Raw genomic sequence first — 25,052 nt, 5'->3', positions numbered from 1 at the left:
TTTTAAATCTTTGTGAGAAAAGAAATGAGGCCTTCACGGGTTTTTAGAGTAAACTGTTTTATTCATGTATTTTTTATAAATCAAAAGAGAATATGCTAAGCCTTCCATTAATGTTATTTAAACGGGATATTTGTCCTTGTGAACAGACAGTAGCACTTGTACATTTTTTTCAAACATTTTTTTTTTATTAAACTTTTGCAAAACAGTTAAAAACAGAAAAAAAAACCAGAAACGAAAATCTACACAGGCAATCTGGACCAATTCCAGACACCAACAGCTCTGCAACACAAAAGGGGACATAACACCATTAATAATAATAATAATAAATTTAATATTATTGTTATAGCACCTTTTAAAACGCAAAGTGTTTTATGGTAAAAACAATAAATAAATACTGAAACAGAATGAAATTAAGAGCTAAACATTTGGAACATAGTAAAAAAGATGAGTTTAAAAAAAGCAGTAACTCGCCTACATTTTTTAAAAATATACTTCGTAAAATAGGAAAAAATGCGATCATTATTATTGATAAAGCACTAAAATTAACAGAGAGACACTTACAGGGTTTGCACGGTCTTCTACAAAATGTTTTCCTGTACATCTTTAACCCTTTAAAACCTGTGTTGTCATCAGGTTTCCTGTGCTGTATTTGGACGCCTTTCATGAGCATTTAAACATTTGAAACCTGAGCGAATTGTTTTTATTTGATTTTTTCATTTTTTAAGGCATTTTTTAAAAGCAAATTGGCAGAAATGTTCTGCAAATTGCTAGATATTACTAAAAGAAAATTACCTGAAAATTTTGTTTAAAAAAAGAAAGAAGAAAATGTCTAGGAAATTATATTTATAAATAATATTATTATTTCTATTTTTTATTATTTTGATTATTATTTTTCTTATTCTTTTTATTATTATTATTATTTTTATCATTATCATTGTTATTATAATACATTTTATTATTTATTTTTATTTTGGCTTTTTTCAGGTCATTTGCTGTTCTTTTTACATTTGTGTTTTTTTCCTCTGTGCTAATGTTTTACTTTTTTGTAAGGAATCAAGCCATTTTGCTCAGTTTTCAAAGGGTTAAGAGACTTTAAAAGTGACATCTTTACTTTGTGAGCTGTGATTGGGTCAAATTCAAACATCGTGACCAATGAGGGAGCAGGAGGGGGGCGGGACTAACGATCAGCCAGGTGTGTTAATGAGCTCTGCAGGGCCGTGTTTGGCGGTTTGAAGAAACCGCGCGAGTTTTTATACCTAGTTTTTTGGAAAACATTAGTGTTTTGAAGATGCAGATTGTACAGCTGGACAGAGGCGGAGTGGATTTTACTGCAGGAGAAGTTTCTGTGAATGTTTTGATGCTTTTTTTTTGGTGAAAACCGGAGTCGAAACTGGCCACAGAGACACTGAAGTCTTCAGGAAGTGAGTTTCTGCCGTAACCTAAACTGAATATACTAAATGTGCAATGCTACAGCAAGTTTGGGTATTTATGGTGTTATAGCAGGTATTTTAGTAGTATTTGGCTTTTTAGTCATTATCAGAGCCACTACTGATGTTGCTGCTGTTTGATACGTACATTTCGCTCTAAAGCCAGCACAAAAATAAATAAAATAAAATAAAATAAAATAAAATCATGACATGCTAGATGATATAGTCGTAAAACAAGACGTTGGATTTTAGGAAAATTCAGTCGTAAAATCCCCCAAAACGTTTTCTTTCAATATTATTAAAAGTGTTAAAGCCAACTACAGACACTTAACTCCTGAAATTATTATTATTTTAATTGTGTATACTACCAAATCAATCAAAATTCAGATTTTTTTGGTAGTATTTCTTATTTAAAGCTGATTGAATGTTAACCATTTGAAACCTAAAAAAATACCTATTTTTTTCTTTCAAAAACATGGCAAAAGATTAAGTGCTCAAAATAGTAATACTTATTTAAAACGATGTCATTTTATAAATTTGATTATTATAAATGTAGTTTTATGGGCATTTAACCTAGAAAAAAACACTGATTTCCTGCGATTTGTGTAACATTTCTTACCAAATAGCTTTCCCATGTTTTCCGAATGATAATAATAATAATAATAATAATAAAGTGAAATAAATGTTTTGTCGCCAGGATTTTTTCCCCGCTTGTTTCTCTGAATTAATAACCTCGTTAATGCAAAAAAAAAAAAAAAATTATGATATTGCAAATTCAGAGAATAGGGCATTTTTTGTAGTATTTTCTTTTTCTTTTTTTAAAGTTGATTGGGTTTTAAGGGGCTAGAGGAAAGTTTGAGGATTTAAATGCTTGTGAGGGCACCTGAATGCAACACAGAAACTGTGATGTTTATCTAGGTTTCAAAGGGTTAAACACAGTCCTCTTCTGTGCGTTGAATGTAAATACAGAGTGCAGCTCCTGATTCTGCCACCAGAGGTCAGCAAAGACCCGCAGATCAGACCCGTTTGCACATGATGTGTCAAATGTTGGTAAAAACAATAGAAATTAAACGAAACTTTGCTTTATTTTCTCAGAGAAGTGAGATTTGTAAAGATAAAGATTGTTTGCTGCACTGACTCCTGAGTTTTTGGAAATAAAGTATATAATTATAGCTACTTTGATTCAGATGATGTTACCTACATATACATTTGTGTTGGATCACATTTGCTATTAACCCTTTAGAACCTGGATCGACAGCAGTTTTGTTGTGCTGCGTTCAGGTGCCTTTCACAGGTATTTATACCTATGGGACTTTTGAAAATTGGTTTGATTTGTTTTTAAAACATGAAAGGAACTTCTCAAAAAATGTTCAGAAAATTGCAGAAAAATAATAGTAAAATGTGACGAGAAAACGGCTTGAAAATGATCTGTGGGGAGCTTATTAGATATATGACAAAATTCCATTTTTTTAATTATTAATTATTTTTTGCTCTTTCTAAAGGTAGTTTTCTTGTCTCTCTCTCTTTTTGCTTATTTTCAGGGAATTTCCTTGTAATCAAAGATCAAAGATTCAGTGCGTTTTTGGTGTCTCAACGTGGAAAACACTGGCCACCTACAGGGAAAAAAAATAACATTTAAAGTTTTAATTTTTAAAATATGGTGAATTTGTCATTTCTATGTTTTGTTCAGTCAGTACTGGACCAAATTCAAAGTTTTGTTTTTTTTAAAGATACTTTTTGTCTTTATTATGATAGGACAGCTGATGACATACAAGGAGACCGCTGCAGTGAGGACACAGCCTCTGTATCAGGTGAGCTAACGAGCATCCCCAGTTTCCAAAAGTTGTTTCCATTAGTCACTTCGATATGCAAACATTGGAAAAACAGTCCAGGATGAAAAATACTAAACTTACCTTTTGATAATAACATAACATGGATGCAAACACCCTCAAATTAAAGCAGAAAGTCCAGTTTGCTGAATTTGAAATGTCATATGGTGCATTGAGACAAAAATGAAAAATCGGCAGCTTGTCGGAGCTGATCGGCGAGTTTAATCGTTTTATTTTGGCGAGTCACTGCAGTCGGGGTCTTGTGTTGGTGTTGCAAAGCACAGGAGACAGCGTGGACTGTAGTTAGGAGTGTGGGGTGGAGGTGTGCTGGTCACCATTTATCTAATTAAACCCAACAAATCTTGACAGCTCGCAGCGAAGAAGACTCTGGTCCAGGTGTAATTACTGGAAGCTTCTCAACGCCTCTGCACACGTTTGGCTCCGAGCTCTTCATAACAAAGGCGGTGACATGCTGAGAGCACTGGCATCGTTAATTAACCCACAGCGCCGATAATTCAGCTGATTACACCCCGACGCTGCCCACCCGCCCCTTTATTTACAGACCTGTGCATTTAGCTTTTCACTGTGGTTCATACGTCCTCAGCTCGCCGTCAGCAGGTCAGCATGGCGTCACTTATCTGCCGACTTCAGTTGATCTGGTGCAATCACTATTATCGGCTGTCTTAAAGGAATATCTTCACATTTTGGAAATTGGTTTTCAGTCAGAGGGGGATGAATTAGCCTAGCTTAGCATAAAGACGAGAAGCAGATGTGAATCCGACTAACAAACGAGGAGCTCCTTCTGTTCTGTCACGTTTGCACTTTGAGACAAAAATGTCAGCGTCCTGGCTGAAGTTGAGTGATTTTCGTTCCCAGAGGTTCGGTGAAATGCTGTTAAAAATCTGAAAACACAAGTTTTCACAGTTTAACTGCATAAAACAAGAGGCGTGTTTAACGCCGCACGTTAATGTCAATGTTTGATATTTGTCGACACACTGAAGATGGAGGATATTAATCCACACCTGCTGCTGTTTCTCCTCTTCACATGCTACTATTTTGGGGATTTAAATGGCACAATTGAATCAATAAGCGTTTGTGCACTGTTGCACTGTAAAACTATTTTTTTTAACCCTTTGAGACCTGAGCAAATTAGCTTTATGTCTTAAAAAACATAGAAAGAAAGTGCATGGGATATGCCAATGATACGCAGCAACATTTATGCTGACAGCGCACCCAGTGGAAATAACACGTATTTTCTCCATATAAATACAAACAGTATAACTTCCGCTAACTGATATTAACTGATATTTCACATATAGAGATTATAGCTTTTGCTAGTTTCCAACTCCAGTCCCTAGTTCGGCTTTTAGTAGAGAAAAAGAAGAGAAAAGGAGATATCAAGGTTCCACACAATCAATAACAGCTATGGTGAAAAAAAGACAAAAAGTGAATATTTCCATTAAGATGCATAGAAGTAGAACAACATACATATGCAGAATATGGTAAAAAAAAAAATAGATAATAAAATTTAAAGAATGACCTGCAGAAATGACACAATGCGTGTTTTTATGCTTTGATGGCTGTGGGATCAAAAACTGCAGTTTGAATGGGTTTCAATGGAGCATTTTTTTGCACTTAATAGTATGAATGTAACAATTTTGTTTACAAAAGTGTGTTTTCGACTTTTTGTGCTGAGCTGGAAATTCACAGATTAAACAAAAATACATGACATTGCAGAAATGTGTATGCATGTCCTGCTGTATGCATGAACACAGCCACAGTTATATATTTATATAAAAAAGAAGAATGAGAAGTGCGTAAAATGTTTCAAACAGTCCCTGAGGGTTAATGTTGTTGTTTTTCTCCTGCAGAAGTCGGTCTCCTCGCCGAAGGAGTCACAGCGACTGGTTATTATATTTTGTCGAGGCTGAGTCATGTCGTCTCTGTCACGCTCCTCACGCTTTTATTTTGGAGTTCACAGAGTTCCCCTCCTTCTGTTTCTGACGCTCCTTCACTAAAACAAGGAGAGAAATCATCCTCTGCTCCTCCTCCTCCTGTCTGCAGCTCTTCTCCTCTTTCTCTGCTGCTGCCAAGTCATTACAGCCCTCCTCCTCCTCCTCCTCCTCCTTGTCCTCCTCCTCCTATCTACTATCTTTTCCCTTTTCTGTTTTCTACATTTCTTTCTCTTTTTGTCTCTCTTCTCTTTCACATCAGTATTTATTTCTTCATCCCTCCATTTCTCTCATTTTCTTTCTTCTTGTTTTTCTCCTATCCTGTTGTTTACTCCTTCCCTTCTTTTCCCATCTATTCTCCACTCTCCTCTTTTTTCTCATATTCTCTCCTTCTTTCTCCTCCTTATGTCACTGTCCCCTCTGCTTTTGCTCTGTTCTTTATTTTCTCTCCTCTCTCTCCTTGTTTCAACTTGTCATCTCTCCTTCATTCCTTCTCTTCTTTTCCTCTCCTCCTCTCCTCTCCTTCCCTGTCTTGTCTCCTTATCTCCTACTTGTTCCCTCTTTTCTTCATTGTCCTTGTCTCCTTCTTGCTGTTCATCTTTTCTTTTTTGTACCTCGTCTATTATTCTCCTCATTTCACCTCCATGTCCTCTTAATCTTTTTCATTTTTCTTGTCTCCTGTTGTCCTTGTTTCTTGTTTTCTCCTTTTTTCATCTAAATTTCCCTTTGGATCAATAAAGTGTCTGTCTTCTTTTTTTTCTTCCTCGTCTCCTCTCTCCTAGTTTTCCTCCTCATTTCTCCTTAATTCCTTTTTTCTAATCTTTTCTTCTCCTCCTCTCCTCCCTCTGCTTTTTCTTAAGCTCCTATGTGGTTTCCCTCTTTCCTTTCCTTGTTTTCTACTTGCCTGTCCTTGTCATTCCTACTATCCTCATTTCATCCTTCTTTTCTTCTCCTTTTCTCTTTTTTCTCTCACTGTTTCCTCCTCCTTTCCACTCCTTTCCTTTCATGCCCTCTTTTCTCTTCTCTTTCTTCTCACCTTGTCTGTTCTCTCCTTGTTTCCTCTCCTCTCCACTCATCTCCTTGTCTCCTCTCCTCCCCTCTCCTCTCCTCTCCTCTTCTCTCCTCTCCTATCCTCTCCTCTCCTCTCCTCTCCTCTCCTCTCCTCTCCTCTTCTCTCCTCTCCTATCCTCTCCTCTCCTCTCCTCTCCTCTCCTCTCTCCTCATTTCCTCTCCTCTCCTCTCTCCTCATTTCCTTCTCAGTGTTTTCTCTGATGCTCATGTCTCCTCTCCTCTTTCTTTTATCTTCTTTCCTTGTTTTTCTTCTCTTCTCTCCTTTATTCCTCCTCGTTTTTTCTCTCCCTCACCTCCTCCTTTTCTCCACTCCTCTGAACTCTCCTTTTTTCCTCTCCTTTCATTGTTTCATTTCTTTTTCCTTTTCTTTCTTCCCCCTTTTTTCTCCCTCTCCAGTCATTTTTGTTCTTTCACTCCTTGTTTCCTCCACTCCTCTAACCTCCTCTTCTTTCCTTGCCTCTCGTCTCCTCTCACCAAAATCATTACACAATCATTTCTCTCCCTTCTTCTTCTTCTGTGGTGTCACTCAGCCTCCCTCTCTCTGCCTCCGTCCTCCTGCACCTTAATCCCCGTGCAGTAATGAATGCATGTATATTAATGTAAGCCTCTTAATGCCATATTGCCTCGGGCTAATCTTTGCCGTTTTGTGATTCTCGATATAAAAACAAGAGACGCAGCCAAGAGTTCAATCCACGTTAGCTCTCTGTGATGTGGTAATGCAGCGCCTATAGGGATTTTACCATCAATCCACCGAGGACATACGTTTCATAAAAGGAACCTTTTTCTAATGTTAATGAGATCCAAAAAAGTCATGTTTGTTTCACTGTAACATGAATGAGATAAAAGCTTCTCTTTCTCTCTTGTAGTCAATGAAGACGCTATTAAAACGTATAAAAACCTCCCACTCCCCTGTCATAAATAATGCTGGAGGAGTGCCGAGCCCACACACACACACACACACACACGCACGCACGCACGCACGCACGCACGCACACACACACACACACACACACACACACCAGGGTTCCCACAGTCATTGAAATCCTGGTAAAGTCATGGGATTTCATGATCACATTTTCCAGGCCTGGAAAAGTCATCAAACTAGTAAATAGTAATGAAAGTTTTGTTAAAATCATGGAAATGTGTTGTGTGTAATAAATGAAATTACATTAATGTAACATAACAGTGAATTTATAAAGAATCACCATTTTTTTAAAGAAAACATGCCCTCCAAGCCCACAAGTTTTTTAGTTTATTCTTTTAAAAAAACAAATTTTTGCGATGTACATGGAAAACTTAAACTTTCTTAGATTTTTTGTATTTTTTTTTTCCGACAGGTTCGAAAGGTATGCTTTATTTAAAAGTTTGGGGTATTTTTTTCTTCCAGTAAAATAAGTAATTTTTGGTGAGTGTTTTTTTTAATTATAATTTTTTGGTGATTTGTGTAATTAATTAAATCACATTTATGTAACATAACAGTAAATTTATATATAAATAAAAAAATAAAAATAAATAAATAATAATAAATAAAACATGGCATTTTTAACTTTCTTATTAGTAATTTTGGATATTTTGTTTTTCTTTCTTTTTTTCTTAAAGAAAAATAAACCTGTTTCTGCCTGTTTCTCCAAAATGATACCATGTTTTATCCAGAAACTAGAGACAGAAATTATTGTTGGATTTTCAGTCATGTGGGCTGCTGAAGTTGTTTGAATCATTTGAATCATATACAGTATGTTTGATTCAAACTATTGTTTATATGTTTACACACACACACACTAACACACACACACACACACACTCACACACAAACTTGCAGCTATGAATCTGTGAAACACAACAGAGCCGCGTTAATGTGTGCATGTAACAGAAGGACCCGACTCCTCTGATGCCAGCGGCACATGTCGCCTTATAAAAGCTCTCCTGTTGCTGCGACTGGTTCCATATTTTATATTTACTGAGCTTTTTTTTTGGATCAGGGGACGTTCTGGGAGGTTTGGAGCACCAACATTAAGATCCACAAACTGGGTTCAGAGCTGTTGACAAGCAACAATTCAATAAATTACATAGAAGAAATACAAACGGAAAGAAAACAGTGAAATTTAGGTCATATTGTAAAACATTAACCCTTTGAAACCTGAACAAATTGTCTTGATTTCTTTCAAAAACAAGGCAGGAAGGCAATGGGCAGTGAAACAGGAGAGGGACCAAAAATTAGCAAGAAATTAGTAACTAGTTAAAGTAAAATTACCTGAAAATAAGCAGGATAAAATTTTAACATAATTTCAAATATATATTTCTAAGAATTCTGTAGTTTATTTTGTTATATCTGCCCAACCCCTCCATTCATATCATTTTTTTGTCAATTTTTATATATTTTTTGCAATTTGTGGAACATTACAAGTTGCTTATTAAATTTTTCCAGTTTCAATAAAAATCAAACCAATTTTCTCAAGTGTCAGTGGTTTAAACGCTTATGAAAGGCGTCATAATGTAACACAAGAAAACTGATGTGGACCCAGGAGTTAAAGGGTTAAACAAATATCAGCTGATAAAAACATGGTATGAAGATTCTTTATACCGAAATACTTTGTATTAAAATTCATCATCAGTCTACATCACCTGCGTTAAAAATTGTATCAAACGAAAGTTTAGGAAACCGGAAGTAATCTCCAATACAAAAAGACACCTAAAAAGACATTGTGATTTGATGAAAATGTTGTCATCAAACTTCTGTGGCATGTCTTTCTAAAAGCTAGAAACCAGAGAAGTAAGTCTCAAACTTGTTATGTAATAGAAATCACAAATTTGAGTTTTCCTGTAGTCTTTGGGACAGGGTTTTGGACCATCTTAGACCGTAAGAATAACATGTATGAATTTTGAATATGGGCATAATTTCCCTTCAAACTTACCTCCTCAATGAGCCGAGTCATCAAAATATTGCTAAAATAAAGTTAGTACTAATATCATTTAAATTATGATTCCTCTTATCTAATATCAGTGCCCCGCATGTTTATATCCGTCGACACAAACAGATGATTAAGATTTCCTCCTACACGTTTCATCAGTGTGATATTAGGTTATTAGCGAGAGGAGGTTCACAGATGTGAGGAGACAGAGTCATTACACTCTCCCACACATTTGCAAACAGCACGTCTGAGCCGATTCTGCACCAGAAACAAACACGTTTTATTATAAGAAAAACAATAATCCCAGCAGCCTGTAATTCTCATTGTTTCTTTGGTTTTATAACCATGGGTTGAAAATGAAATGTGATAGAAAAAACACAAATTCCACAAAACATTCATCAACAGTTTGAGTTCAGATTTCACGCACTTCCTTCTGTTTAGTTTTTATTTTATTTTTTATAATTGTTATTAGTTTTTCCTGGAGGTTTAACCCTTTGAAACCTGGATCGACAGGTTTCCTGTTACGTTTGCACAAGAATTTAAACGTTGAAACCTGAGCAAAGTTATTTGATTTCTTTTGAGCGAACCAACAAGCAAAAGAAATTAGAAAAAGCTGACAAGAAAATGAACTGAAAATTAGTAATAAATAAGTAAATAAATAAATAAGACAGAAATAAATATAAAAAAATATCTAATTATAATTATATGTTTAAAAATTGTTTTTAACCATTTCTTTTTCCTTTATTTGTGTGCTAATTTTGGGTAATTTTTTGACTTCTTGCTAGTTTTGGGTAGTTTCTTGTAAAACTGTCCATTGCCTTTCATGCTTTTAATTTGAGATTAAGCCAATGTGCTCAAAATCACCTCAGTTATTTGGGGTGTGAAGTTTTGTAACTGCAGCAGCTTGTGATTTATAAGGCAGCTGTATTTTTAGATCGGAAAACTGAGCCACCCTACAGGCTTCGTTAATTTATATTAATTTGTGGCAATCTGTTTTTAAATTTGGTCAGGGATGATTTTAACACATCTTCTCTTGTCGATTTTGCAGGAAAAAAAAGATTTAAAAAAGCCTAAAATTGGTCTCATATGCATGTTTACAGTCTCATAAATATTCAGTTGGGACCTTTTCATGTATCACTTTTCATCACGTGTGCGTCTGTGGAGTTAATTAATCCCAGTAAACGTATAGCAGATGCTGCGACAGAGCTCGGCTTGTTTATTAGGAGAGAAACTGGGAGGCCAGAAGACCTTGGAAATCCACCGAGGACTCTAAACATCCATTTTGCCTGTTTCAAGGCAGCGCAGCTAAATATTTAACACGACTTAATGCACCATGCTGCGAAACAGACTGTCAGATCGTGTAAAAACCTCTCGCACAGCCGCTCTAACTCCCTGACTAAGGTGGCGGGCCCGAGCGTTTTAAAAGCCTGATTTCACTCTTCTGAAATAGTCCGATTTTTTTTTTCCTCACTTGTAGTTGGAAGAGCACCAACACAAAACCTCTTGACCCATCAATCCCGAAGCTTGTTCATGCACAGTTGCACGCACATGAACAGGTGCGGTCATGTGAGTTTTTTCATGCTTTTTGTTTGTTTTAATTGTTGCCGCTGTTTGTGTTTTCTGGCTGCGTGATTGAGTTTCTGCTCAGGATGAATCACGTTTGTGCTGTGAATAATATGCTTTGCCTCTGTTTTAAAGGTAATCTATATATCTTGTCTCGCTATGGCAACGTGCGGACCCATGTCTCATCTTATTTCAGGTCTTTTAATGCTCTTTTTATGTTATATTATGTCATTTCTTCAATTGTACTCATCCCCTCATCTGTCGATTGCCATATCATGTCACCTCATTTCATTTTATGTAACTTTCAAAACATATGATGTCACAAAACCCCATCCAGTCCCATGATAAATTTAATTTGCTTTGAGCCTGAAGGAGCCTATTCAAATTGTTCTATTTACTAATAATACTTGGACAAATGAGTCAAATTTTCGACGGGCTAAAGGTGCTCCAAAACTAAGGAACTTTGCACATACACCTAAAATGGTAAAAAAAAAAAAAAAAAGAAAAAAAAAAGACAAAACCAAAATAGTCCCAGTGGTGTGTTCCACCTACATGTCCAAAAATTCGAAGGCACATGTAACAACTCTCTTGGGGTCATACACTAAACACCAAAAGTCAGCCGTTTTGCATGTACTTTTCTTTTTTTAGAAGGATAGTTCACCCAAAAATCAAAATTCAGTCATTATCTACTCACCCTCATGCTGATGGAAAGTCAGGTGTTGTTTTATAGTCCACAAAAACCTGTGGTTCATGGGGAAAAGATGCTGCACTCATCTCCCAAACAATTGAGGCAAATGATGACCAGAATTTAAATATTTTAAAAAAATTAAAAACTGCTTGACCGAAGTAATCAAAGTGTCCTGAAGCCCCGACATGCCAAGTTGTTTTGAAAAACATCACAGGCACCATGTTTTTAGTAGGGATGCACGATTGTCCCGATAATGGGACTTATGACGTCATACCAATTATTCTAATAGATAATAAACTTTTTGGCCGATAAATAGAATAGATAATAATAAGCATAAATTGCTTTGATTTCGCCCGTTTTGCCATGGTTTCGCTCCGGCGATACGACACACACTGCATTATGCTGCGTGTCAAACTGCTGCTGCTAGATCAGTTACAACATGCCATCAGTCAGCAGCAGGGTTTCCGTCAATGTTTCTTTCTCTTTTTTTTTTTTTTTTAACTCTTTCCCCGCCATTGACGAGGTTTTCTGTCAATGGTGTTTTCACTGTAGTGTAGGGGACACTGTTATGGATGTTATGCAATAAAACAACATTTCCACGTCCAAAAAACAAACGAACAAGACGATCTAAGGTCCCAGGGTGACGGGGGGAGAGGACTTCTAACATGCCGACTTTATTGCTGTTTAGCAGCTTTTTGGACCCTCTAGGTGCTGGACTGAGCAAAAATAGATATGAAAGAATAAATATATAATGTAAATTTACTTCGGGTATCTCATATTGGGTCGCCTCACATATCGTCTCTGTCATGTTTCAGTTCATTTTTGACAAACTGTGTAATGTAATTTAATCTCAGTTTAAACTCTTAGACGTCTTTTAATTGATTTTTTTTTCTTGTCCTCTCTTACAGACGAGATATCAAGCATCCTTCATTAAAAGAGTAAGTCTCAACTCCATTCTCATTCTCACCTTACTGTCATACACCTTTCTTATGTCCATTAAACCTACACAAGCCACACAGTTGACATGGAAACTGGAGCCGTTAATAGCCCACTGTGGCTGACGGGGTGACTCATTGTGCTTCTCCCTGAAAAACTTAACAGATTTGTTTCGTCTGCAGCTTTTGTTGTTGATTACCAACCGACCAACTGAGGCTTGTTCCTGTGCTGCTGTAACTAGTTATCACCTCATCAAGTCATTCATTTGAGAACTTGATCTTGAAGTATAATTTCGTCTTATGGGAGAAAAGTGACGGTATCTTCAAACTAGAGAGATTTCACCTTCAGCACCACGACTTTGTCACTGAGGGAAGAAATGCAGGATGGTGACTCATCCAAAGGTCTGTTAAAAGCACCACCACATGCTCGTATATTTTACAGAAAATGAGGAAGTAATGTATATCTGAAATTCAGGTTTCTGCACCTGGAGGTGGTGAAGAGTATTTTACGCTGTCATCGGGCTTTACGTGACAAGAGTCTGTGAAGTCTCCGCAGGCAGGCGGCTAAAGCAGATGATCTGCGCCGAAACTAAAACTCTAACACAGTAAAAATCAATTGAGTAATTCTCTCGAGAGCTTAAATATTAGGCCTACCAGTACATTTAATGCCACCGCGGCCATTACATTTTGATATTTCTAATGCACATGTGAGGAATTTTGTACAGATGCTTTAAAGCTTTTAAAGTTTTAATACTCCTTTCTGGGATTTTATCCGGGGCTCATGAATATTTTCATGAAATTTCAGAGAAATCTGGGCATTTGTTTTTTGAACAGTTTCATTGGCCTGTTCAAGGATACATTTTGACCTGATGTTTGTACGAGAGAAAGTTCAGGAGGGTCATACTGTTCGAAGGATTCATCCTCTTCTGATCCCCGTCATAAAATGAAGAAAACTCCGTCTATCCATCGGTCTAAAACGTCTTCATCCATTTTTCTTCCCAATGGGGTTGCTCAATCAATCTGTAATTGCACGTGGGCACTGACCGTCGCCATAAGTATAGAATGACAAAGCCTTTTGTCTCATTCACCCCATGGATGTATCAAAAAGCTCAGGATACAGCACAGAGGCGGGGCCCCATTCTCTCCTGTGAGAGCTGCTCAGTAACACATGAAGCAAAAAAAAAGCTCTATTTCTGCGGTACGAAAGTACCCAGATCATCTGCATTATCAGGCCCGTAAGGTGGCCGATCACCGTTGAGTGTGCCACAGCGGGTAACTTCTGCTGGCAGAGTGACTGACCTCTGGTTCAGCACCTCGCTAGCTTGAATGACAGTTTAAAAAAAATAATATTGCAGCTCTTTAGACTTTCCAAATGTTATCACATTAGATGGCTTAAATCTCGATAGTGAAATGACTCGTTTTGTGGGGTTTTGATGTTCCCCAAAAAATTATCCACTGATTTACAGGCATCCTTTCCCTATGTAAGTCAATGGAAGAAAGTCTTTCTGGGATGTGGGCATCACGTGACGGACCCGGACGATGTAAATCCAATTTTGGCCGCAATGTAAAATTTGCTTCAGAGCCTGGTGCACATCCTTGGGCCTTGATTCACCCACTTCCCATGCCTGTTTTGTATAAAAAATACTTCATAAATAACGTTGACTTGCTTTTTCTTCTGCCCGTGGAGTCAGAGTGAAAACATGGACAGCACCACTCTGCCACTGCAACCCACATTTTGGCTGAAGGTGGAATTGCAGCTTAAATGACAGAAATAAATCACTAGTTTTTCATCCTTTCTCAGCGGTTAACAACCTATGTTGGTAAAAAGTCTGCACCATTATATAGGTCTGTGCTCTGCACATGATTGTGGCGTGCACATCCCTTGAAGTCTGCATGTAATTGCAGTGCACATATCTGCAGGTATGTTCTAGTATGAACACATTTCATGGACATCCTGGCATAAGCTTCGAATATACCATGTTGTATCTCCCAGAGTTAAAGTAAGAGGATAATTCCTCTGGGAGCTTTAATGCAAATGTTATTGAAATTTGGAATTCAGTTCCCCAGATAACTCATTATGTAAAGTTTAGTTTAGGAGAAGTCTTGTTCTTATGGTTGCACTTTTAAAACGTTTTATGGTGATTCATGACTTATCCTTTGGGGATCGTGATTAAAAATCAGATTTACCGGCCACCAGGGCATTGGTTTTCAGGATTCGATTTCAAGGATCAATTGGTCTCAGAGAATTTTTTTGTCTGAGGGTGAGGAGGTCACCAAAATCTTTACTGTACTTCCTCTAAGGACCACAAATGTACAGAGAACTTAATGGCAAGCAGGGCATTGGCTTTGAGAATACAATTCGTTTGCCTGAGATTGAGGAAGTCACCAAACTCTTCCTCTGGGGAACATGAATACACATCCCAACACGGGGAACACGGGGCATTCATTTTCAGGATACCATGTCAAGGACCAGTTTGTTTCGTAGAAATTTTGTCCTGATGGTGGCAATACAGAAGAAGTTTGGTAATCGAGTCACTAAGGTGTGGATTCATACTCCATAAGCAGAAATGTTTAGAAAATTCCAGAAATTTCCTGATTAGGGCACTAGAGAAACAGTCTGGCTGTCGCAAAAATGTTAGGATTCATCCTCTGTGGATCATGAACATACTGCAGATTTCATAAAAATCTGGGCAATAGTATCGAAGATATCGTGTTGTGGATTTTTTGAATTTTTGCTAAATGGTCCAGGTGAGGTCACCAAAAACCTTCACTGTTGAATCATACCAAACCAGCTATTACACACTTCAACACACACTTGGTCTTTTCTTAGGTTAGACAGTAACCAAAAACATTAAAATTTAGAGGCAAATTTTATGGAAATCGAGGGAGTATTTTTTTTAAGATATCTTGTCCTGGAGCAGCTGATCTTATAGTTGCAATATGGAAAATATCAAGGAACCACAAAATAATTATAATCAGCCCTCTGGGGGGTTGTTCGGTTGTTAAGAACTGAGGTCCTAGACAGACAGATGAACATTGCCATTTTTCTGGCTCGAATGATGTATTTTTTTAAGTTACGTTTTATTCCTGCATGCCCCGTTTATTTGTGTGGAAACCCTAAGGGACCATAAAATAATACATTTTCCTCCATTTTTCAGAGATGGAAAGATAATTTTCACCAGTGTTTCACTGCGATAATGACATAATTAATTGAAGATCTCAAGATAACAAAACTGAGTTTTCCCGAGATAACGTCATAATTGATTTTAGATCTTGAGATAAAAATGAAACGTAATGGGCCGTCACACGTGACATGTCATGACTGATGAAAGCCCTGGACACTAAATGTATATAAGCAGTTTGCTTTGGTCTTTCAGACTTTTTATTCTAAAATATTTTAAAGACAAATTGAGTGAATGTTACAACATAAATGTTAATATTTCAGCTGCTGTCTGCTGAGCTAACTTGATGGCTCGGGACCTCACAATGTGTATCAGTCTGCTCCTCTCACTCAATTTGTCAAAACTGGACACAAATATTCACCGCGCCGTCCACCACATGTGATATGGAGTTTGATTTTCTTCACCTCTGACGTTGCTACACTGTATGATGTTTCAAACAAGTCCTTTCAATGAATAGCCAACTTTTATGGTATTGTTTTGCCATCTCTAGATCTCAAATTAATTATGTTGTTCTCTCGGGAACACACAGGTTCATTATCTCGAGATCTTGAGAAAATTATCCCATCATCCTGGGGAAAAAAAATAGGAAAGTATAGTTGCTTAGAGCTTCCGTAGTTGTGTTTGCTGTGTGTGGATTTTTTCTTTTTAGTTAGAGAGAGGCGTCATGGTTCCTCCCTTATGCCTTTTAAATATGGCTGTGATTTTAGTCAGGCTTCTATTTCCGGCTCCTGAGGCCGTTATTTAACTGTATCCTGTGTGTCTTTATGCCCCTGCCACTGTGTACCCGAGATTAAGAGGGGGCTGATTAACTAAAAGCTACAGAATCACTGCTCCAAAATAAGCCCATTCAGGCTGCTACAGTCAGATGGAGGAAAAGGGTTTCAGAGAGACACAAACTGCAGCAGGAGCATCACGGCTGTAATTAGCAATAACAGCGAGACAAAGTGATCACAGGCGGGTTTACCTGAGGCACCTCCTCCGAAAGCTTCCACACTGCCCGTCTGGCAGATAAAAAAACATTTACGTTTGTGATTCAGAAAAGTGGTCTGTAATTAAACTGCAGTGGAGCAGGCTTTGCACGATGCCACAGCACGCTGATTATTCACCCACCAGGTGACACCGCATGGATATTAACTGTCCCTCAGCAGCACCACAGAAAAACAGGAAGTCCCACAACTAGATTGCTAACCAGATAAAACAGGACACTGTGCCAGTGCCCTAGGATCGCTGCATGTCAGTTTCATTGTGGTAATTTGATTATTTGCATATTTGTATGGGATCATTTTAAGTTCCCATCACACCAAGACGTGTTGCTACAGGCTCTACCGCTTTCAAAAATGTCTTGGCAAGGACATCGAGCAAAACAGTGCAGTGCATCTGGATAATAGCCTAACTTTCACTGTAATTAAACATCGCTAATATCAACCTTTACTCTGGATTTACAATTGTCCCACTGCGGCCACCGCTTCCAAAACCATTTTGGTTAATTGGACTTGGTGTCTGGGCCACTGACACTGGCAGTAGGGGTTGAATGATGATGGTTTTTCAGGACCTAGACTGATTTTTAGTAGTGAGTAAGACCGATAACCGGTATTTGGTATATTTATTTATATTTTTGTATATTTATTTACAATAAAAATGAAAATCTATCTGGCAATATTTAGAATCTGGAATATAACAAACTATAACACAAATGTTCAAATGTCTTTAGCAAATGTTTAATCAAAACTGAGACTTAAATATCAAATACAACAAGTTTCCAGCAACTTGTTTTAGAAAGTCAAGTGAACATTCAATTGAAAATGAATAAATAAGTATCGCTCCCTGAGGTCTGACAAAGCAGCAGGTTCCTCCCATGCTGACACTTTCTTTTCACTTTTTAATTACATCCTTTTATCAGCGATCATTAGAATAAAACCCAGATACAGATAGTAAGCAAAATGCCTAATATTGGCCAAAATTATCGGCCAGGCCGGATCTGTAGACCCCGAGCAAGCAGTGCAAAAAGTTGAGAACATTTTAACTTTGATGTGTGTCTCAAAATGTGACGCACGATGCAAAAAAAGTGCCAGGTGCACTGTGTCATAGGAAAACAACGGTTTTGCTGGAAATGTGTTTCTTGCAGTGTGTCTTGGTGACATTTTGGGGCCTAAGACTTGTGTTCTTTGGTGTAATCTAGCTTTAAAGGGATAGTTCACCCAAAAATGTATATTCAGTCATTATCTACTCACCCTCATGCTGATGGAAGGTAGCTAGACGATAAGAGAAACAGGGTCAGCAGGTTCCCAACAGCTGAATGTTAACCCAGCAGGTTAATCCAGGACGGGTAAGAGCCTTTATCTAGAGAGAGTACTGGAGCTGTTTTTATTGACCGCAATCTAAACCTCTCGCTGCTCCCCTGACGCAGCAGATTGGTGATACAACTGAGACATGTCTGTAGTGGACAAAACCCATTTACCACCAACTCCCTCGGCTCCATTATTCCCAGGCTCCCTTCGCTCCTGCCCGCTTCACCATCAGACGTTAAACACTGACTGACTCCCACCACCAAATAGCTTTCTTTTTTTTTTTTTTTCTTTTTTTTTTTACCCTTTTCAACCTTTTCATGGGGATAAAAGTTTGTTCTGGGGTCAGAGGTTTGGCGGGCGCAGTGGCGCTGGCGGTTGGTTTCTGGGGTCAGTGCTTTGATATTCGATCCCCTTCTCTTTTTTAAGGCCAGTGAGAGACAGCAGCACTGGTGGAAGCTGGACTAATTAATTCTGAGATCAATGAGGAGGGATGGAGCTATGTCCCCCTCCAGATGTGAAGGCGGTGCATTGATCGGCGCTGGGGGGGGTTCGATACTTCCATCCCCGCCTCTTCCCACTTTCCCTCCTCAAATGAGGCGTCCGCGTCGTCCCACTGCTGCTTTTGATCTCCACCATGTGACATTTACTCGTTTCTACTCGATGAGCAGCAGTGCTAGAAATAACTCTGATTCAGAGCTGCAGAAAAACTAATTCTCTGCTGCGGTTAACTGTTGTTGCTCGTTAGGAGCCAAGCGCTTTGTTCTGTTGATGAGGTGATTTGCACACATCTCTTTAGAGTCAAATTCATTTGTCAGGCTCGTCGGCCGGCCTGCGGCTCACTCCGATGCTGGTGGTCATGAGCGTCTGTTCCACATGAACAATGCCGGCCCGCCTGCTGAATGCTGATTGGGCATAATTGAGGGTTAGTGATGCAGTGTTATTAGAGTGATTACGGTCGTCAAATCCCCGTGGAGACTCTCCTTGTGGTCCGGTGCGACACGTGCAGCAGTGTCGCGGCCAGATGCAAAATATTCTATAGGATCAGTCTGCTTAAATACTTCTCGTGACGCTCATGGGTTCATAAACACACACATTTTTATTATATTTCATCCAGAATAAATGCAAAGAGTGCAACAAAACAACAACATTAAATTCTTAAATCATCAAAATAACCTGCACAAGTTTACTCTGGTCTGAGGTGTTTCTTTGCCTTAGAAGCAGATTCTCGCTTTAAAAAAGCCTCAGTACAGCCTGTGTAATGGACCTGAACACAAGATACTTTACCCAAGTGATGAGGCTCATTTTCTGGTTGTGTCGGGCGAAAAGCTCTCCCTCCATTACACACACACACACACACACACACACACACACACACACACACACACACACATCCAGCTGTTCCGAATGAGCCTGATATGATCAGTGGCGCAGAGAATACAGTCACACGAACACAAACACAAACACTGACTCATCATCGTCTCTGACAGACGTCAAACTGAGCACACAGTGTATGGAGGCTTATCAATGACAAAACTATTACAGTTCAAATCACAGTTAACATTGAATTAGTCTGCAAGTCAGGATGTGAGAGTCTGCTGTTGAATAGAAGAGCAGGAGGTTATGATGGGGGACTCAAACCCAAATTCGAGGACTCGAGTCTCGCTTGACTAACATTAATAAAAGACTTGACTTAGATGAGAGACCAAAGACTGCAAAATGATGGATTTTGCTATCGTGACATCACTCATTGGTTTGAGAACAGTTGTGAAGCCTAGAGTTTGGCATTTTGGCAATAAATTGGGCATTTAATATGGTGGTCTATGGGGATTGGCTCCGTTTTGGAGCCAGCCTCAATTGGCCATTCACAGAACTACAGTTTTTGGCACTTTTTTCCTCAGAAGTTGCCACTTGCTTTAAAAAATAAATAAATATTTGCCTTTTAATGTGAAGTTCTGTTTTGTTTCTTTTGTTTTTGTTTTTTCATGATTGGGTGATTTCCAGTGCAATGTGGGCAAATTTCAAAGACCAACGGAGGCAAAAGTATGAGGCTGCTATTATGAAGAGGGATGGTTCAAACCTGATAAAATTTGGATTCAAGATTTATGTCTTATGTTCACAGAGACCACCACAACCTCCAGCATCAATTGTAACAAAAAAAACGCACAAAGAAAGGTAAGTGAATGTGTCTTTTTGGCCAACATATTGGCTTAAGTAATTCATTTGACTTGACTTGTGACTTGCTTGAACTCCACAATGACTTGACTTGCTCGATTCTAATACAGCAACGTATGACTTGCTTGAGACTTGAAGGTTAAGACTTGAGACTTGCTTGTAACCACACATTAACACATCGTTGTGACATAAAAGGAAATGTTAAGTTTCAACATATCAGCTACATACTAAATGTGCAGATGTAACATATCCGTAGTTTGCAGAAAAATACAATGCTATTTTTTTTGGCAGTTTAGTTGTTTTATGCCATCTTCAGCATTTGTTAAGTCCTCTCCAGCAACAATTTTGTCTTTAGTGAGCCTCCATATATCTGTGCGTGCAGTGACAGAGGAAGCGTGAGACACTCACTTATTGTGAGACAGAGACTCGTATGCAGAGCTGAGCCTGTTACAGCGGACGACAGCTGTCCGACCTGCACTGTCACATATGTTTGATACCCCATGATGCAAGTGGGACAATTAAAGGCGTCCCACAGGAGCGCTTTGAACCATGCACGTTACCTGACAAAACACACACACACACACACACACACACACACACACACACACAATGCTGTGTTATCTTCTCTGAGGTGATGTCGACAGCATCAGATGGGAATCAGCGGGTGTTAACAGGTGCAGAAATGCAGTTGAGAGCTTTGTAAATAAGACTTTGAGATACTATCAAGCAACAGAGCAAGTGAGTTAGAGATGTGTGGGGTTGTGAGAGAAAATTACATTAATTCAACACAAAATTGTTTCTTTGACATTTCTCTTTAATCTTTGCAACCTCCCCCCTTGTTAATAACTGGATAATTTTTACTCTTTAGGACCAGAATTATTTTCATAAAACGGGAGAAAAATCTATTCTTAGAGGACTCTTAACCCACAAGGGGTCACAAGGAGATTATGCTTCATTTTGAAGGAAAGGTGGTTAACATTGTTTTTAACTCCATCTTAAAGGAGCTGTTTGACATTCAGAACATTGATATAGCCACTATTTACCACTATTTTCTATGTAAAGATATATTGGAATAATGGTGCCCTGAGCAGAGAATGAAGCCATGCTACCTCTCTGTGTGTTGTATTCTGAGCTTCTCTGTGGTTTGTTGTGGTAAAATGGTCCAGCTGTGCATGCATATTCATGCATATTCTTGCACTTTTGTATCCCACTGGATATCTCTTTGTTGCTGCTTTGCACTTTGTTAATATCCCCGTTACCAATAATATGAGGAAGGTATCATTGTGGAAGAGTAGCACTCACCCTCCAGTTTCCTCTGGTTAACACCATTAGCTCTGTCAGCATTGTCACCATTCTTGACCACTTGGAGTTAGCACCATTAGCTGCTAGATAGTTAATTTGACTATGTCAGACTCCTGAAGCCTCATAAGGCAGGTTTCCATTAACCCTCAAACTAAGAAAATTAAAATTGCAAATATAAAATATGCCTAATGGAAACGTGTCAGTTTCAATAAAACTCTTATTTATCGCAAAAAGTTTTTACGCTCGCATGAGGTGGTATTTCAGGCGATTAAATGGCATAATGCAGCAGGTGCTACATGAGGTGTTATTGCATTGCATAACTTCAAAAGTTAAGCAGATCATCTGGAAATTTTGAATCCAGAAATCCCAGAAATCCGTCATACGTGGCCGCTCCCATGTGTAAGGGGCTTGCCTTTCCATTATCGCTCGCACAGCACGCCTACGGCACCTTCAATTGGAAAAAATGACGGCTAGTGTGGTGGCTACAATAGAAATAAACCTGCTAATGTGTTGAACATCCGTTGCCATTCTTCTTGAACGTTATTGTGAGAGTGGAATCTGTAATGGAAACCCGCCTATAGTGTCACCTGAATCTTTATCATTTGTATATCCTGCCCAAGTAAGTTTATATAGAAACCTGATGCCTTCCATCAGGCCTGCACTCTACCTTTATGTGCTCCAGTCATTACAGGCTGTAATAAAAAAGCCAATGCCACCAACTTAATGCATATGAGATGATTTACAGCTATAAATAAGCGTTCAGCGTCCTTTCTATTTAGTCAATAATTTAAACGTTGGCATCAGGTCAAGCAGACAGCCAGTGCAGATATGTGACGCCTGGTTTGGGCCTTCAGCTCTTTTGAGCCCCGTTAACCCCTCGTGAAGCTATACGTATTGGGTCTATACGGAAAAATGCTTTTCCAGTTGCAAGGGATTTTTTTTCTCGCTGTAGTACCAGGAGTGGCCACTGGGAAAAATTGGAAACAATGCTGAGCTGCTTTCCTGGGGGCTGGAGTATAACCAGTTCTCCATAAATGTTTGAGCCCTGCTGGTTGCCTAGAGACCTCACAGCACAACAGGAGTCAAAGACAACATTTAAAAAAAAAACTTTAATACTTTTTTTTATAATTTATCTTTATTTTATAGTTTCCCTGACAAGAATATGGAAGCCACATGTCCAAAATGTTCGCCAAGAAAGCTACAGCACACAAAAAGACATCATTACATCCTTCTGTGTTGAACAGCATCCAAACAATTAATTCATCAGCTCCTTGTTATTTTTACAACCACAGACTTCATGGTTTGTTATAGAAACCCTTTATTAATGACTTCAGCAACACTTATACCTACAACTGATCATTTATAATCCTTTATTTTAATCACTAGTTTGTTTTTTAAATTGGCTGCTCTCTCAATGGCAAGAGTTTTTCACAACCCAAGACCTTGATCTTGGATCGTGATATATCTCTGTAAAGCATTAGTAAACGATTTGTTGACTGATTTAGTCATTAATACGTATAGTATAAAAACAGTAACAATTCTAAACCCTTATAATAATAATAATAATAATAATAATAATAATAATAATAATAATAATAATAATAATAATAATGATAAACTTTATTTGTATAGCATCTGTATAGCAAAGACGTAGAAGACATAAAGGCATAATAAAACCTGCATGTTACAAAAGGAAAAGAGCAGAATAGAATACATAGAAGATTAAAAAAAAATAATAAAAAATTAAATGCATAACATAAGATGGAAAATAAAACCCACTAAGATAATATTGATAAAAAATAAAGCTAAAAATAGCGTATAAAATTAAGTACAATTCAAAACTGTAAGAGGTGCAGCAGTGTGTAAGTGAGAGATATACAGAGAGACCTGTAATGTAGGTCTACTAAGATTCTGGTACCATCTACGCACATAGATTTACATACATTTTTAATTTTTTAAAAAGTTAAAAAATATGGATTGTTTTTTAAATTATTTTTAAACTATTACATATTAGGCTGTAAAGATGCCACCCGTCTTAAATGAAAATATTTCTGTTTAGTACACACAGACATTGAGCATGTAAAATCTTCATTATTTGGTGGACCGAGCCCACAGCAGCAGACACGCATGCGTCCTGGCGCTCCGGTCAGGCAGCGGGATGCAGCGCCGCCACCGTGGCTCAGTGCGCCCCGAGCAGCCAGAGCGCACGGTTACAATGAGCTTCTCCATCGGTCCGACTGAGAGCCAGCGTCAGTACCGACCTCCGAGCAGCACACACACCGCCGCAGACCCTGACCGACACCAGCTTCGCCCGCCCGCAGCAGGATGCCCGGGGGAAAGAGAGGGCTTGTGGCACCGCAGAACACTTTTCTGGAGAACATCGTCCGGCGTTCAAGTGGTGAGTCCGCGCGCCGGAGCGACCCTTGTTTTTTGGGTATGGTTTCACCAGGAAGCCTTGGATCCGGACTCTGCTGGAATACAGTGTGCCTTTTTTTTTGGTGCAACCACGGAGGTTTGGTGGAGGATAAACCCACATAACCTCAGTTTACACCCGCATTTATTCTGCAGTGATGGAGTTTACCCCCCTCTCTGAGCCACACGAGTGTGTTGCATCATAATAAGTAACATTAGACTGATTTAAGTTACATGTTCAATGGATTATTTCCACTGGGAGATGCGTGCATTGCAATTTTGAGGAAAATATGGTTGCATTTTTATTCATATCGGCAGCTGTTTGCCTCAAGATGCTCCCCAGGAGTCACATTACGCACCGTTTTATTCCCCACGGTTTTCGACTTTTTCGGGATTTTATGATGTAAATTATGCCTCTAAATGATGTGAGATCAAAACATGACAATAAAAGCAGCGCTACTGATCACATTCGCGTTTTTAGCAGGAGATTAAAAGTTTATTTTAGTCATTAACTCCCCAGTTTTTAATAATAAACATCGACAGCCGCTCACAATGGATCCTGGATCCACCTGATCAATAACTGTCATTTCCGCCTCTTCATAATATTAGGCTATTATTTTTAGGGACGTCCCTCCACGAGGAGGGAGTCGCCTTTGAAATCAATAAACCACCTTAATGCGCTCCGTCATTATATAATATACCGCGTTGTTTGTGGAAACAAACTGTGACAGGTGAAGTAAAATGAGCGATCTGTTGGGCATAATAGTAATATCTGCACAGTTATTCATCATTTTAATGTGCTCAGGATTACCCAGCTGCTTTTTATCATCATGTTTTCTCTGTTTCCATCTGCGCTATAGAGTGCGCCGGACTTGGCACCGGTCTGAGAAATACGCGCTCTCACCTGCCATTAGATTGATTCCTTTATCTTCTCAGAAAAGTCAGCGGAGTAATTGGCCGGAGTGAGAGTCAGAGCTGTGGATGGAGTGGGAGGGATGGTGTGCGCAGTGTTTTCTGTCTGACATCGCCGGTGTTTGTGCCTCCGGGAGAGCCGCGGGACTTTTGTGCGGATTCCTCCGGTGGGATTTTGCGCGCTAATTGGAGAGCCATTGGTTGTACAGTTGGTGTAGTGTCTTTATTATTTTCTGCTGGAGAAGTCACGAAAGCAATTAGCTGGATGATGTGAAGTGATTGTTTTGATGGCCTCAGATCAGATTCTGCAGCCTTTCAGTTTGGGGAATCTTTGGGACCAAAACTGGACCACAGAGATGATCACAAGTTTAGACATGTTTTAACCTGCTGCAACTAATGATTATTTTGAT

At 38.7% G+C, this 25,052-nt stretch overlaps 1 protein-coding gene across 4 annotated transcripts in view; it reads left to right on the top strand.

Annotated features, from left to right (window-relative positions):
* Positions 1-1,142: 1,142 nt before the first annotated feature.
* Positions 1,143-25,052, top strand: part of kcnh5b (potassium voltage-gated channel, subfamily H (eag-related), member 5b) — a 187,471-nt gene continuing 163,561 nt past the window's right edge. Inside the window, exons 1-5 of one of the 4 annotated variants that reach the window (XM_088087520.1) lie at positions 1,143-1,421; positions 2,969-3,087; positions 3,183-3,238; positions 12,348-12,377; positions 23,378-23,716. In XM_088087520.1, the coding sequence (XP_087943646.1) occupies positions 23,644-23,716 (73 nt within the window). In that variant the 5' untranslated portion in view covers positions 1,143-1,421; positions 2,969-3,087; positions 3,183-3,238; positions 12,348-12,377; positions 23,378-23,643. The remainder of the gene's footprint in view (positions 1,422-2,968; positions 3,088-3,182; positions 3,239-12,347; positions 12,378-23,377; positions 23,717-25,052) is intronic. The other 3 variants (XM_088087522.1, XM_088087521.1, XM_088087523.1) reach the window with 3 other exon arrangements.

Source organism: Plectropomus leopardus, chromosome 14 (assembly GCF_026936395.1).
Source record: "Plectropomus leopardus strain MGB_pleo_1.0 chromosome 14, ASM2693639v1, whole genome shotgun sequence".
Lineage (NCBI taxonomy): Eukaryota > Metazoa > Chordata > Actinopteri > Perciformes > Serranidae > Plectropomus > Plectropomus leopardus.
This window is presented reverse-complemented; position numbering and strand designations above follow the sequence as displayed.